Source organism: Onychomys torridus, chromosome 6 (genome assembly GCF_903995425.1).
Source record: "Onychomys torridus chromosome 6, mOncTor1.1, whole genome shotgun sequence".
In the NCBI taxonomy this organism is placed as follows: domain Eukaryota; kingdom Metazoa; phylum Chordata; class Mammalia; order Rodentia; family Cricetidae; genus Onychomys; species Onychomys torridus.
Window position 1 is genome coordinate 66,439,427 of NC_050448.1, and position 15,027 is coordinate 66,454,453.

The window sequence follows — 15,027 nt, forward strand, 5'->3', positions numbered from 1 at the left end:
GCAGAGGCAGGCGGATCTTTGTGAGTTTGAGTCCAGCCTGGTCTACAGATTGAGTTCCAGAACAGCGAGGGCTACACAGAGAAACCCTGTCTCAACCCAAAAGGAGTTGTGGGAAGTTTTGTGATTGCCACAGAATTCAAGGGAGGTTTAGGGTGGGGTCGGAGGGAGAGGTGAGTGATGTCAGGCAAATGCGGAACTCTGGGTAAAAGTTCTGATGACTTAGTGACTGCCCCAGGTATAGGCTTTATTGGCCTGGTAAGAGCTTGCTTTCCCTGAGGTCCAGAGAAAGGTTTATTGAAGACGGGCTAGAAAATGTGTTGAATCACGAACTGTGAAATTACAAAGTGTTTAAAATAAGCAAAACAACAGGCTGTGGTTGGATACTTTAAATTTTACAAAGTATTTTGTTGTAGGGCTATGTGTCCTCTATTTACCTCCCCCCACCCCCAGCCTCTCACTTCCTTCTCTTTATTTTATTATTTTTGTGGCCCAGGCTGGCCTGGAACTTGACTGCTTCCACCTCAGCGCTAGTGAGGAGTACAGGTACATGCCACCAAACCCAGTTTATCTAGTGCTGGCTGTCACTAGTAGGCAGGCCTTCCAACACGCCCAGGCAAGCTCTAGGTAGGCATTCGACCAGTTGAGCCGCATCCCTCGCCCACCAGTGCAACTCTGATGCACTTGACTACTCCCTTCCCTCTTTATTTTAAAGTTATTTGTTTATTTTTGTGTGTTTTGCCTGTATGTCTGGTGTCGGGTCCCCTGGAGCTGGAGGTACAGCTGGTTATGAGCGGCCAGGAAGGCACTCTGCAAGAGCAGCCAGTGAGTGCTGCTGGTTTATCTCCAGCCCGGTGCCTCTTTCCAACACACAGGAAAAGAATGCTTTTTTTCCAGAGGTTTCTTCAATGCTTCACTTTGGTCTTCACAAGACTTTATGGAGTCCACAAAATGGGGGCAGTCATGGGTTGTAGGCTCTATTCGACAAGCTCAGAAAAATGCAGGGCAGCAAATGATATCTACAGACAACAGCAAGTGGGTGTCAGAGCACCCCTAATTCTGCCCCTCAATTCCTGGTTGCATGTTCGTCTCCGGGGAAATTGGGTAATCTTGTTCAGGATGGCGTCAAAGTCCCTTCTTAACTTATACTACTGATGTCACTGATGTACCAAAAACCTTTGGAGAGGAGAATGTGCCTGAAAAAGAGATTACTTAGCTCTCTTTCTCTGTGTGTGTCTCTCTCTTTTTGTTTTTGTTTTTTTTTTCGAGACAAGGTTTCTCTGTGTAGTTTTGGTGCCTGTCCTGGATCACGCTCTGTAGACCAGGCTGGCCTCGAACTCACAGAGATCCGCTTGCCTCTGCCTCCAGAGTGCTGGGATTAAAGGCGTGAGTCACCACCGCCAGAGATCCAGAGATTACTTAGCTCTTGCTGGCGGCTTCTGCAGTTACAAAACCTGTCCAACAATGAAAACAGTCTGCGTTCAGTAAGCCCCTCCCTCGCCATGACGCCACGAAACACACCCCATCATGTCATTGTCTGGTTACTTTGGAAAGAGCTATTTTTAGTGTGGGGCAGACACATACTTGCTTTAGTGCGTGCATTATAACGCACAAATAAAAAGTCAGATTTGAAAATGCTTCAACATTACTATTTTTCTTTTTCTTTCTGTTTGCAGGGTTGTGGGGAAGAGAGTGTGAGGACCCTCTTCCCATGCAGCGTCTACCTGGGCTTAGGGGTCAGCCGAGAAGGCGGGGCCGCGACGTCACTTGTGGGCGGGGCTGGACTGTTCTAAGTGCGTGCTGGCGGGGGGACACTCCTTAGAGACGGCTGCGAGGCTCTTGTCCTTCCGGTTTCTCTCGCCCTTTCTCTGCGCGCTGGTTTCGACTTGGGCTATGTGGTGTGAAGAAGGGGCGGGGTCCCTCCTCCCTTCTCCTCCTCCTGGACGCGTCTACTCCGTGCTTGGCTGGAGTTCAGGGGTCCGAAGTGTCAGCGTTAGGCCTGCTGAAGCGTGGTGGCCCCATGGCCCCCCTCGGAGGCGCCCCGCGGCTGGTGCTGCTCTTTAGCGGGAAGAGGAAATCCGGGAAGGACTTCGTGACCGAGACGCTGCAGAGCAGGTGTCCGCGGGTGGAGGGAAGCCGGCGGATGGGCGCTACCGCAAGTGGTGGGCATGGTGGAGGAGCTCGCCGAGGGCAGGAGGGGCAGAGCGGGAGGATGCAGGGCAGGAGAAGGTAGATCCTCACCGTCAGTGAAACGGCAGCCTGCACACGACCTCCTCAGAGAACCAGGGGCCTGCCTCTGCAGAGCTCTGAAGCTGTAGGTCTCTCTTCAAGAAACATGAATTACAAATACCACCCAGGCATCTTCAGTGTGTTATTCCTGTTTTACGACCATGTTGAGGGAACTGGTACAGATAAGCAGACTAAAGTGACAGCAAAGGTTTTCACAGACTAACATCTGAGTGGGTCTGTTCCAAAGGGAATCTGTCCAGAACACCCTGCAATTGCAGGGATTTATTGAATATTTTACGCCAGACACTGTGCATTTATATCATTTCATTTAACCCACATAGCTTCTTTGTCAAGTAGTGTTATTAGCAATTCCATGTCACAGATGTAGAAGCAGGAGGCTCTTAAAAGAGCTAAAACTTGGGTGTGTGTGTGTGTGTAATCCAGCTGCAGGGAAGGCTGATACAGGAGAATCACTTGAATCTAGGAATTCAAGGCTAGAGTGGACAACATGTGAGATTTTGACTATTAAAAAAATGTTAAAAGCTGGGTAGTGGTGGTGCACGCCCTAATCCTAGCACTCAGGAAGCAGAGGCAGGTGGATTTCTGAGTTCAAGGCCAGCCTGGTCTATAGAGCTAGTTTCAGGACAATCAGGGCTACACAGAAGAGAAACATTGTCTCTAAAAACAAACAAACCCAAAACCAACAAACAACAAACAAAAATTGTTAAAATTTCAGGGGTTGGTGGTGGTGGTGCACGCCTTTAATCCCAGCACTTGGAAGGCAGAGCTGGGTGGATCTCAGTGAGTTCAAGGCCAACCTGGTCTACAGAGTGAGCTCCAGGACAGGTAGCAAAACTACACAGAGAAACCCCGTCTTGGGGGAAAAAATCAAAACAAAAAACCAACTCCCCGCCTCCAAAAAAGGCCAAAATTTACCAGTGTCATAAAGTAGCAAATTTGGGGTTCAAATTCAGTTGCGTCTACCTCCAAGTAACACCTTTCACTCACTCTATCCTTCTTTTCTAGTTGTTTTTAAAGATTTATTTATTTTATAGGTATGTGTTTGTGTTAGTGTGTCTGCATGGTGTGTGCAGGTGTTCTGGGAGGCCACAAGAGGGCATCTGATCTCCAGAACTGGAGTAACAGTTGTGATCCTTCGAGTGGGTGCTGGGAATGGAACCTTGGTCTGCAAGAACAGCAAGTACTGGGATTAAAGGCATGTGCCTCTATGCCTGGCCCACATCCAGCTTTTTCAGACTTCTGGGAATTCATGTCCTGGCTCAGCATTTAGTATATGATCTGCTATAGACTTCTTACTGGTCTACTCCAGTCTTGCCTATTGCTAAATGAGCATTATATAGGATGGTTAGAGGGATTAAATGAATAAATATATGAATTAGAATGACTCTTAGCCAGGAATCAAACGTTGGCTGTTTTTATTTACTGTTTTCATTACGAACAAATGTTATTTTTAGCTAACTTTCTTCACTCAGCCTCAGTTTCTTCATCTGGAATGTGAAACGTGGGCTAGTGAGGTGGGTTAGCAGGTAAAGGAGGTAAAAGCTCACGCCTTTAATCCCAGCACTGGGAGGCAAAGCCAGGCGGATCTCTGTGAGTTGGAGGATAGCCTGGTCTACAGAGTGAGATCCAGGATAGCCAGGGCTACACAGAGAAACCCTGTCTCGAAAAACAAAAACAAAACAAAACAAAACAAAACAGACTGATTTGGAACTCACATGATGGAAGTAGGAAACTGACTTTTATTTTTGAGAGTTGTCCTCTAACCTACACACACACATACACACACACACACACACACACACACACACACACACATCAAAAAAAGGAGGAAGGGGAAACACCTATTTCACCATGTTGGTGCTTAAGAGCACCTGTGAGCATCTCAATGCCGGGTGGATATTGGGACTCTTACATTGGGTCTAAGTATAGCACCCAGTATATGGTTGCTAAGTATACAGAGTAACTGAAAGCACAAATTATTAAAGTTGTGGTGACCAGATGAGTTTATACCAAGTCTCTGGCTCTGAGAGAATGAGTTTAGGGTCCCTGCAGTGACCTGATCCAGCCAGAATGTCGCCTCCCATGGCACTTATTTGTGGGTTCTACCTGTTAGTTTCAGGGCTCCTTCATATCCCTCTGACTCTCAAAATAATCCTGTATGAGTGATAGGGCAGATGATGCTATTTTCATTTTACGGCTGACCAAAGAGGATCAGAGAAGGGGAGACCTGCCTGATAGATTCCCATAATAGAAAGGATCAACGGAGACACTGGGCTCCTCTTCTAGACACTGGAGACTCTTGGCAGCTTAGGGCTAACTGGGTTCTGATTCCCTGTCCCGTAGACTTGGAAGTAACATCTGTGCTGTCCTGCGGCTCTCTGGTCCACTCAAGGAGCAGTATGCTCGGGTAGGTGGTGGCTTGTGGCATCTGGGGGGGGGGGCGCTGGGAGGAGCCTGCTTTTGGGTTTTGGAGCTGTGGCTGCTGCTTGAATCACTGACATTGGACTCTAGATATGAGACCCTACCTTTAGAACAAACAAAAATGAAAGGCTCCAGGGAGGCCTTAGACACTTGAGTTGGCAGCCCTGATGCCACATAACTAATACGGATTTGTAGTCAGATGAGGTGTCCATTGCGAGACTGGCCCACCATCCTCTCACTGGAAACTGACGTGCCACCATACTCTCCCACTCAGTTGACCTGATGCAACCCTGGAATTATTAGGGGCTGGGGAGATAGTGTAGTTGGTAAAATGCTCGCTCTGACCTGGGTCCCTAGTACCTACATAAAAAGCCAGGCAAGGCCATGCACACTTGTAATCCCAACACTGGGGAGGCAGAGACAGGCAGACCTCTGGGGCTTGCTGGCCAGTCAGCTTAGCCTAATTGATCAGCTCCAAGTCCTAGTGAGAAACCTTATCTCAAAAACAAAATTAAAAACCCCAAGGTGGACGGAGCAGCACCCGAGGTAGATGTCTGACCTCCAAATGTATGCACACACCTCTTCTCCCAAAGGAATTCAGTCACGTGAGTTGTCAAGCTCTGTTATTAAGTGGGTAGATGCTGAGATGCAGAGCAGTGTGTTGCTGTCCTAGTCAGTTTGTTTTGGAGTCACACAATATCTGAGGCTGGGTACTTTGTACAGAAAAGGGATTTATAACTCAAGTTCTGAAGGTCCAAGAACATGCTGTTGGCATCCACTTAGGTTCTGGTAAGAACCTTATGGTGGAAGGACAGTGGACAAAAGATGGGTCACGTGGTAAGAGGGACTGAGGGGAGAGGCCTAGATCCTTTTATAAAATAACCTACATTTAGGGTGACCAATACAGTTCCATAAGAGTGTGAACTCACTAATCCTCCCACAATACCTCAGAGGCACCCCAATACCCACCATACTGGGGACAAGGCTGAATGGAGATTTGGTGGGACAAACCATACTAATAACTGGGATTTAGAATCAGATATGGTGGAGCATGCTATTATAAGTATTTTTGCTCATATATCCAGCTCTTCTTCCAGTACCTATCTGAGGTACTTGTCCTTTTGAGCACCATCCCAGCTATGAGGGAAAAGACACCATGGGAACTGTAGTGTTGGCTGCTTCAGGGAGGGGAGGAAGGGAGGAAAAGAGATTTTCATTGTAAATGAACACATCTCTTTTACTTTTGGTTGTTGATATCTTACTATTATTATTTTGAAACTGGGTCTCTGGCTGGCCTAGAACTCACAGAAATCCACCTGCCTCTGCCTCCTGAGTGCTGAGATTAAAGGCATGGGCTACCAAGTCTGGCCTCTTTTAAATTTTAAATCATGTGGATAGAAAAATACAATCAGGGGTTGGGGATTTAGCTCAGCGGTAGAGCACTTGCCTAGCAAGCGTAAGGCCCTGGGTTCGGTCCTCAGCTCTGGTTAAAAAAAAAGAAAAGAAAAATACAATTATTGATTATTAAAATAGGATTGAAAACTAAATAGGAACTCCCAGCGTCTTAGACTCCAGGGGAAGAACAGAGAGGCAAGGTCAGGTTTGCACACAATGAACAGCCTTTGGTCATCAGCGTTTGTTGCTGAGCCTGGTGCACCCTTCCAGAGACCTGTGCTCACCTCCTTTCCTTTGGGTGGATCTACAGTCCTGCCTCCTCAGATTTCTACCACCTCGCTGGCCCAGTCATAGAGTAGCAGCCTGAGGGACCACGGCGGAGACTCAGAGGTTTCCACATTTTCTCTGGGAGACTTCTTCCCAGTGAGGTTGGATGGAGGAGTTCCTCAGGGCCAGGAGGAGGAAAGAAGGCAGGGAGGGATGCAGCCCTCCTTAGTGGGGCCTGAGGTGCTTCAAACCCACTGTCTGCTCCTGAAGTTCCTAAGCTAGGCTCTGCCCAGGCCTGTTGACACTGGGGGCTGAAGGAGAGGGAGTTTTTATTGTGTTTTTCTTTAGTGCTGGGCACAGAGCCTTTGACCCCAGAAACACTAGGCAAGTGCTCCAATTCATCACTGACCTACCTTCCCAGACTCAGGAGTTGGCAGTTTTTAAAACTCCGTAGGGGGGTCCAGATGGCCCGTTGGTCCTTGATGTTTGACAGTTCAGCATCATTCCAGCAGTGCCCCCACCCCAGCAACTTGAACCCCAAAGGGAGTCTCTTGACACATTGATTTCTTCACTTAGTGGGAAACACCACTGGCTAGGTAGGTCAGGATGCTTCTGGAGAATAGACAGTTCATAAGTAGGGCTGTTCACTGGCTCTCTGAACACCATCTGCTGCTGAGGACCAGGACACTGAGAGCCAAGGAGAGCAGGTTTCTCTTCATTGAGTTAGTAGGGGAAACCAGAACATGAACTGGTGATTTTTTTTTTTTTAATTAAAAAGATTTTTATATGTTTAAGTATTTTTCCTGGTGTATATCTGTGTACCACTTGGTGCCTGGTGCCCTCCTGAGGCCAGAAGAGGCCATTGGATTGCCTGGAATTGGAATTACAGATGTTTGTGAGTCACTGTGTGGGAGCAAGAAATTGAATCCAGGTCCTCTAGAAGAACAGTTAGTGTTTTGTTGTTTTTTTGTTTTAAGATTGATTTATTTATTATGTATTCCGTGTTCTGCCTGCATGTAAGCCTGCAGGCCAGAAGAGGGCACCAGATCTCATTACTGATGGTTGTGAGCCACCATGTGGTTCCTGGGACTCGAACTCAGGACCTCTTAACCTCTGAGCCATCTCTCCAGCTTCTGGATGATTTTTTTTCTTTCTTCTTTTTCTTTTTCCTAGATAGGGTTTTTTTTCGTGTAGCCCTGACTGTCCTGGAACTTACTCTGTAGACCAGGCTGGCCTTGAACTCAGAGCTCTGCCTGCCTCTGCCTCCCCAGTGCTGGGATTAAAGGTGTGCGCCACCACTGCCCGGCTATAGATGATATTTTTTGAGAACTCCTTTTTGTTCTGTAGCCATCTGGATGGATCCTTTGCTTGTCATTGTCTCTGGAAAGTGGAGGGCAGGTCTAGAAGCAGTTTCCTGGGGGTCAGAGTAGTCTCTGCTGCCGAAAGGGTCCTCTGGGTGTACAAGAGCCTAGTAATGCCCAGAGCCAAATGGAGTGATGTTGTTTCAGCCAAGTGCCAGGACCTTCGGGATGGAGAAGGATGAGGGGAAGGGGAAGATAACATCTCTGGAGTTTGCGATGGAGGCAAACGATGACAGGATTCACGACTTCTGGTTGGAATGTGGCTTTGCTTTAGTTTTTCAAATTTCCCACTTTGGTTGAAGGCTGAGGCTGTGCCCAAGGGATGCAAACTAATTTCAAGATTAGTTTAAGCCAGAAATAATTGGGAAAATGAAACCCTCAGAAGAGAAGAACTACACCACACATTTCAAACGGTTTCTGGAATTGTCCTGAGACCCCCCCAGCTTTCAGGTCTACCCTCTGCGGCGTTCTCTTCCTCGCTGCCTTTACCATGCTCTAAGCTGGCTGGGGCCCGCGAAGGGAGGTGGCGCCAGGCAGGGTGGTTCTTCCCATTTTAGGAAAGACCGTGTCATAGATGGACTGTGCTTTGGGCAGGACCATGGCTTGGACTTCCAGAGACTCCTGGATGCCAGCACCTACAAGGAGGCCTATCGGAGGGACATGATCCGCTGGGGGGAGGAGAAGCGCCAGGCCGACCCCGGCTTCTTCTGCAGGAAGATTGTGGAAGGCGTGTCCCAGCCGGTCTGGGTAAGAGGGCTCAGCCGCGGCTCACAAAGCCTGTCCTTCCAGCCCTTTCCTGTGCCATCTCCTTCACTGCCACCTGGTGTCCAGGTCTCGAACATCTCAGTGTCTCTTGCCAGTGTCTCTTGCCTCAGTGAGCCATTTCTGCTTGGAAGCCAGAGGGACTCTTTAAGAATTAAGCCATGAATCTCTGGCTAGCGTGCACTGGTGGCTCCCCACTGCTCTCAAGAGCTAAGTCCAAGCTGTGATGTAACTTTGGGCCTTGATAAAAACTCCTGCATCCTTTCCTCCCCTAACCGCTGTGGCCACCGCTTCTCGATGTCAGTCATGCAATCATGCTTCGCTTCTTCTTCTTCTTCTTCTTCTTCTTCTTCTTCTTCTTCTTCTTCTTCTTCTTTTTTTTTTTTTTTTGTTTTTGTTTGTTTGTTTTTGAGCTGAGGATCGAACCCAGGGCCTTGCGCTTGCTAGGCAAGCACTCTACCACTGAGCTAAATCCCCAACCCTCGTTTCTTCTTCTTTTCCACCTTTTTTTTTTTTTTTCCTAAGACAAGGTCTCACTCTGTAGCCCTGACTGGCCTGGAACTTACTTTGTAGACTAGGATGGTCCCAGACTCACAGAGATCCACCTGCCTCTGTCTCCCAAGTGCTAGGATCAAATGCATGTATCACCACGCCTGGTGGGTCACGCCTTTGTGTGTCCTCTTCCTGCCCTCTCCTGCCCTCTCCTGCCCTTTTGCCTGGTAAACTCTCACAGTTTTCATGTCGCCTCCATGGGGAAGGCTTCCTGGATACCCATTATTCCTTTCTTCCCCCCTTCTCCTAAGACAGGGTCTCATGTAGCCCAGGCTGGCCTTGAATCTCCCAGGTAGCAAAGATGACCTTGAACCCCCCTGATCTTCCCCCTGCTTCCACTCCCCAGGTCTTAACTAGTCCACAGCACCCTGTGCTGGGCCTTCATTATTCATTCTTGTGCTAACTGTGGAGTGTTTCCTTGTGCCAGGCACCTGTCCAGGTTCTGAGGATGTGTTGTGCAAAATGTAATGAAGACACTACCTTCAGGGAGCTGGATGTTCTAGCTGGGAGTTGGGGAGACAGGTAATGAGTAGATGTAGCCGATGCCAGGTGGAACCGAACAGGACCGATGGAGGCGTGAGCAGTCTGGGGGAGAGACTGCTGTTTAAGGGCCTCAGACAAGGTCATAAAGTGAGGTTGCAGCGTGACCTAGAGGAAATGAAGGGGTGAGCTGGATGGGTAGTTGGGGAGGTAGCTTTCTGGAAAGAGGGACCAGAATGTGAAGGCTGGAGGCCTGTTCTTAATATGTTTGAGAGACAGCCTGGGGGTTGGGGATTTAGCTCAGTGGTAGAGCGCTTGCCTAGCAAGTACAAGGTCCTGGGTTCGGTCCTCAGCTCCGACAAAAAGGGAAAAAAAAAAGGAATTTGTTGAGAGACAGCCATGTGGTGGTTGTGAGAGGTTAAGGACCAACCTTGTGAGGCTTTGGAAGAGTCTAGAAGTCACTGGGGTGTGGGTTCTGAGAAGAGGAAAGACACAGTTAGGGATTAGAAGGCATCTTGGGTTGTAGGCCAATGGTAGAACATGGGTTAGTATCTGGAGATAGTTCTTGGTGGGAATGTGGCTGAGGCCCTGAGGCTGAGGAGATGGCTCAGTGGGTAAAGTCCTGTAGCTCAGATACCCCAGAACCCACATAAAAAAGCCAGGTAGAAGCTGGTGCAATATCCCAGTGGATAAAGGCATTTGTTCCCAAGCCTGAAGACCTAAGTTTGATCCCCAGGACCCACATGGTGGAAGGAGAAAACTGAATACATTGAATTATCTACACACACACACACACACACACACACACACACACACACACACACACTCCCACACCTGGGATTATAGATGTGGTGTTCATGCCTGTAATCCCAGCACTCAGGAGGCAGGGGGTTGGGAGTTGAATGTCACCCTTAGTTACACAGCAATTTCTTGGCCAGCATAGTGAGACCTTGTTTCGAAACCAAAGGATTTAACAGACTTCTCTGGCTGCTGGAGGGCAGGTGAAGTAGGACCTGGTAGAGCGGCCTGTGTGACAGGCTGGTGTCTGGCTGGAGCTCAGGGCTGTGAGAGACTTGGGAAGGGGCCAGTTTTACATGATTTTAAGGATAGAGCTGGCAGGAGTTAGTGGGTGATGAATTGGTTATGGGGCAGGACAAGGGTTTCCTTCTGAGCAGCTGTCCTTTTCTAAGATAGGAGGAGTCAGGAGCGGAGAGATCAGGAGCCGAGGAAATACGTTTCGGCCATTCTGGGCTGACATTTATCTGTCTGTGCTGTGTGGGCCCTGGGTATTGGAGAAGTTGCTGTGTATCTCGGGTCTCTCCTGCTGTGTGGTATGTGCCAGCGCAAAGAGAGCCGGGCAAGGTGTGTTTTGTTTATGACTCCATCCTCGGTGCCTGGCACAGTGCCAGCGCACAGTAAAGTACACGCACAGTAAAGTACACGCACTGTCCCTTACTTAGTACCGCATGCAGCTGAGTGATGGTGCCATCCGGCAGGTGGCGGTCCTTAGAAGCGTTTGTTCAGTGGGCTGCACCATTTCTCCGGCTCCTATAGCATGTGCCTCCCTCTTCCCCCTAAAGCACTTTGTCCTAATGGTTACCCATTCGTTCGTGTCTCTCCTCTGCAGCTGGTGAGTGACACACGGAGGGTGTCTGATATCCAGTGGTTTCAGGAGGCCTATGGGGCCGTGACACAGACCGTCCGAGTAGTAGCCTCGGAACAGAGCCGGCAGCAGCGGGGCTGGGTGTTCACACCAGGTAGGCTGCACATGACCTCCCAAGGCTCCGCACACAGCTCCGCCACCCCTGTGTGCTGTCTCCTGCTTGCTCCCCAGCAGGCCTGGGGAGAGCTTGTGAAGGGGAATCTAAGGCCAGAGGGGTGAGTTGGTAGACAGTCAAGTTCCTAGGGTATCTTCTTTGGCTGTCTTCTCAAAGGCCAGTGGACTTCTCTGGCCAGGCTCTATTCTGTGGTCCTTAGACTTTGCTTTCCAGCCTGGTGGGGGCTGACAGTGGCTGTGAGTGAGCAAGCTGAACAAATCAGGGGGCCGGACAGGAAGTTTTCCAGGCAGCTGTGAAGTGCAGCTCGGGATCCTGCCCCAGATTTCTCTTCTTTGGATACACTCAGATTTTTTTAAAAATTTTTCAAAACAGGGTTTCTCTGTGTAGCCCTGGCTGGCCTGGAACTCGCTCTGTAGACCAGGCTGGCCCCGAACTCACAGAAATGCACCTGCCTCTGCTTCCCCGAGTGCTGAGACAAAAGGCGTGTACCACCATGCCGGGCAATACACTCAGATCTAATGATGGTGACTGCTACCAACAGTGCATCTGCTGGGCGCTCTGGCAGGCCAGCCTGTGTCTGGTGCTTTATACGCTAACTCTTACTTACTCATGGCTTTACCACTGCCCCGAGGGAGCTGCTGTTCCTGTACTCATGGCAGAGGAGGGCTTTGGCCCAGAAAGGTCAAGTTTCCTTCTCAAGGCCATGAAGGTGGAGGAGAAGCCACACTCTCACCCTGCTTCCAATGCTGAGGACACAGCCTCCCAGCAGACCCCAGTCTGGCACATGCCAGCCTGGCCTAAGAGTGTGACACCCTTTTGGGTAGTCTGTAGTTTTTGATGACCTGGTGTACTCTTTGTAGACAACAGCAAGGGCAGAGTGATTTCTTCAGGGACTGCCTGGGAGCTTGGCTGGTGGTGGGAGGCCACAGCTGCTCACAGAGGTTCCCAGAGGGGAGGCACAGGGTGGATGCCTGGTTTGGGGAGGGCTGGGGCCTGACTCCTCTCCTCTCTCTCCCAGGAGTGGACGATGCTGAGTCAGAGTGTGGCCTGGACAACTTCGGGAACTTTGACTGGGTCATTGAGAACCACGGGGATGAGCAGTGCCTGGAAGATCAGTTGGAGAACCTGCTGGAATATATTCATGCCAAACTTTAGTGGTCAGACTTCAGGGGTGAGCAGAAAGTGCTGCACTGGGCGAACACTGGTCCTGCCACATGTGGCTCCCTAGTCCAGCTGAGGTCAGAGAGCAAGGAGACAGTCTGGCTCTCGATTTCCAGAGGTATGGGAAGGATGCTTGTGAGCAGTGGGCAAGTTTGGAAACCTCTGGTGTGCTTGGCTTCCCTGGAGGGGACGCCCTCCTCTTCAGGATGCTTTCAGGGCAAAGGAGGGTGCATTAGTTTTACTTGAGGCAGGAACATTCCCATGGCCATGGATGGCCAGCTGAGCTGTGGTGATTTTGCTTCCCTGTGTGTATGCTCTCAGCCCTGGAATCCTAATAAACCTCCTTGGAACACACCTCAAAGATGCAGACCTCTTATTTCCCTATATCTTAGAAAAGCTGGGGGTGTCGGGGTAGGTGTGGGTCCCTGCTCTGACAGGTCCCTGTACCTGGCTAGAATGAATCCTGCAGATGTTGACATGAGCCTAAAGCCTGGGGCAGCACTCCCCCCACCCCCTCTTTCTCCCTCTTCCTTTTGTTTTTTTGTTTTGTTTTGTTTTGTTTTTTGAGACAGGGTTTCTCTGTGTAGCTTTGTGCTTTTCCTGGAACTCGCTTTGGAGACCAGGCTGGCCTCGAACGCACAGAGATCCACGTGGCTCTGCCTCCCAAGTGCTGGGATTAAAGGTGTGTGCTACCACTGCCCAGCTTAGACTGGTGTTTTTATATAACCCTTACCTCATTTTAAAGATGACAAACAGGCAGGGTGGTGGTGGAGCACTTGGGAGGCAGAGGCAGGTGGATCTCTGTGAGTTCAAGGCCAGCCTGGTCTACAAAGCGAGTTCCAGGACAGCCTCCAAAGCTACAGAGAAACCCTGTCTCGAAAACAAACAAACAAAAAAGATGACAAACAGGCCACACCCAGTGGGGACCTGTTGTATATCGGGTGTGGGTGTTTACAAGAGTCTGTGGAATCAAGACACAAGGCACCTCAAGGATGATTCTATCCTTTTCCAGCTGCAGGGGTGATTTGTCTCTCTAGACTGAACCTCCGTCACTTAGCAAAGCTGCGAGAGCTGGAGTGTGCAGCCAGCTGGAGTGTCCTGTTGGAAAGCCATAATTGCTAAAGGTCCTGAGACCTTCTTTGGGAGTCCACACCCTACCCTCACGCCTGGGCAGCCACTTCAGAGACCCTCACTGGACCTAAACACGGGCACTTGTCGTTGAGAAAAATGTTCTCTTAGCATGGTGGGTCAGTAGTACTTTCTGGCCTCAAGGAGTACCCCTCTTGAGGTACACAAGTCTAAGGGAGTCAGAAAGGGCTTTACAATAGAGAGGGGGCAGTGCTTCTGGGAGAACAGGGTTACTTGACCCTCAGCACTGCCCGAGATACAGGGGAAGACCGGCGCCCATGGAGGGGAGTAATTGTGTTGGGAGTGGGGTGGGTCAGCAGACCCGAGAGGGAAGACTGAGTATCTGACTACAGATGTGTTGTCCTTTTATTTGATAGCTGCTGACTTTCAAGCCACAGTGGTCCGAATCAGCAGCTGCAACTCTGCCGCCGGCCACCAGCAGCGGTTAGGCTGCAAGAGCAGCGGCCTGAGGGGATTCTGTTCCCTCAGGCTCTGGCTCTTTGAAAGCTAAGAAGGGAACTTAACTAAATCTCTGTCCCTCTGAAGAATTCAAGATACAAAGGTTGAGGCGGAACTCTGCTCCTCAGAGAGGCTGAATAACAAGTAGCTCACCTCCTGTCCTTGCTCACATCCTCCCAACCCGTCCCCCTTCTCCTTGTACTCCCCCCCTCCATAAACCCTTCTCCACCTGGCTCCTCCCTACCACTTCCTGTCAGCTAGTTGCTGACTCAGCCTCCTGACCGCAGATGAATTTTATTTAATCAAACACATCTTTGCATCATTAAACGAATGTTCCAGAGCACAAACAAAAGTAACACACTTAAAATAATCTTCTACAGCAGCGTTGGGAAGGGCAACATTGATTGACAGGTACAGGGAACACATGCACATGGACTGGTAAGGTTCTGAGCAAGAAATAAAGGCTGGAGAGAGCCAGGGTGTTTGTGTGGTAGATGGAGGTGACTGATCCAGCCCCCCAGGGGTCAAGGCATATTCTCATCAGCTCCAAAGAGGAGCAGAGGTGTCCGGAGGATCCAAGTCAGACTTCCTGGCTGGGGGTGAGAAGCACCTACCACGTGATCAGATGAATGCCTTTACTCAGCCTGGCTAGTGTAGCATAGCCTCGTGAATTCTCCCATGTGAACTTCTCCGGCATCCACGTAGGCCAGTGTGGACCCAGGAGCTCAGGATGCAGCTCTTAGAGAGGCCTGGGTTCTGCCACCAGAGAATTTGTTCCCAGTGAAGAAGCCCAGGAAGACAAATTGGACAGGGTAGAGCCAATAGAACCTGGACACCAAGTGACTTCAGGCCTGTGCTTATTGCTGTCTACAGGGGGCATCCTTCAGTGTGAAGGTGTGTGCTGATGCTTCCTTTCCCTCCTTTCCATGTAGCTGAGGCTAGCCTTAAACTCCCCCTCCTTCTGCCTCTGCCACTCAAGTGCTGGGATTACACACATGCCCCATCATGCCCTTAGA

General features: G+C 49.8%; 1 protein-coding gene across 1 annotated transcript; it reads left to right on the top strand.

The window, feature by feature from the left end:
• The first annotated feature begins 1,797 nt into the window (after nt 1-1,797).
• On the top strand, nt 1,798-12,785 carry Pmvk (phosphomevalonate kinase). The gene is made up of 5 exons (XM_036191521.1): nt 1,798-2,112; nt 4,591-4,654; nt 8,286-8,438; nt 11,113-11,242; nt 12,282-12,785. The coding sequence occupies exons 1-5, from the start codon at nt 2,018-2,020 to the stop codon at nt 12,416-12,418; spliced, it is 579 nt and encodes a 192-aa protein (XP_036047414.1). The 5' UTR covers nt 1,798-2,017; the 3' UTR covers nt 12,419-12,785.
• The last annotated feature ends 2,242 nt before the right edge of the window (nt 12,786-15,027 follow it).

Bases quoted from the DNA above. Each gene is read 5' to 3' on its own strand.
- Pmvk (XM_036191521.1), top strand. From the start codon at position 2,018: ATGGCCCCCCTCGGAGGCGCCCCGCGGCTGGTGCTGCTCTTTAGCGGG. The intron at 8,439-11,112 runs GTAAGAGGGCTC...TCTCCTCTGCAG, and splicing joins GCGTGTCCCAGCCGGTCTGG to CTGGTGAGTGACACACGGAG. The intron at 11,243-12,281 runs GTAGGCTGCACA...TCTCTCTCCCAG, and splicing joins GGGCTGGGTGTTCACACCAG to GAGTGGACGATGCTGAGTCA.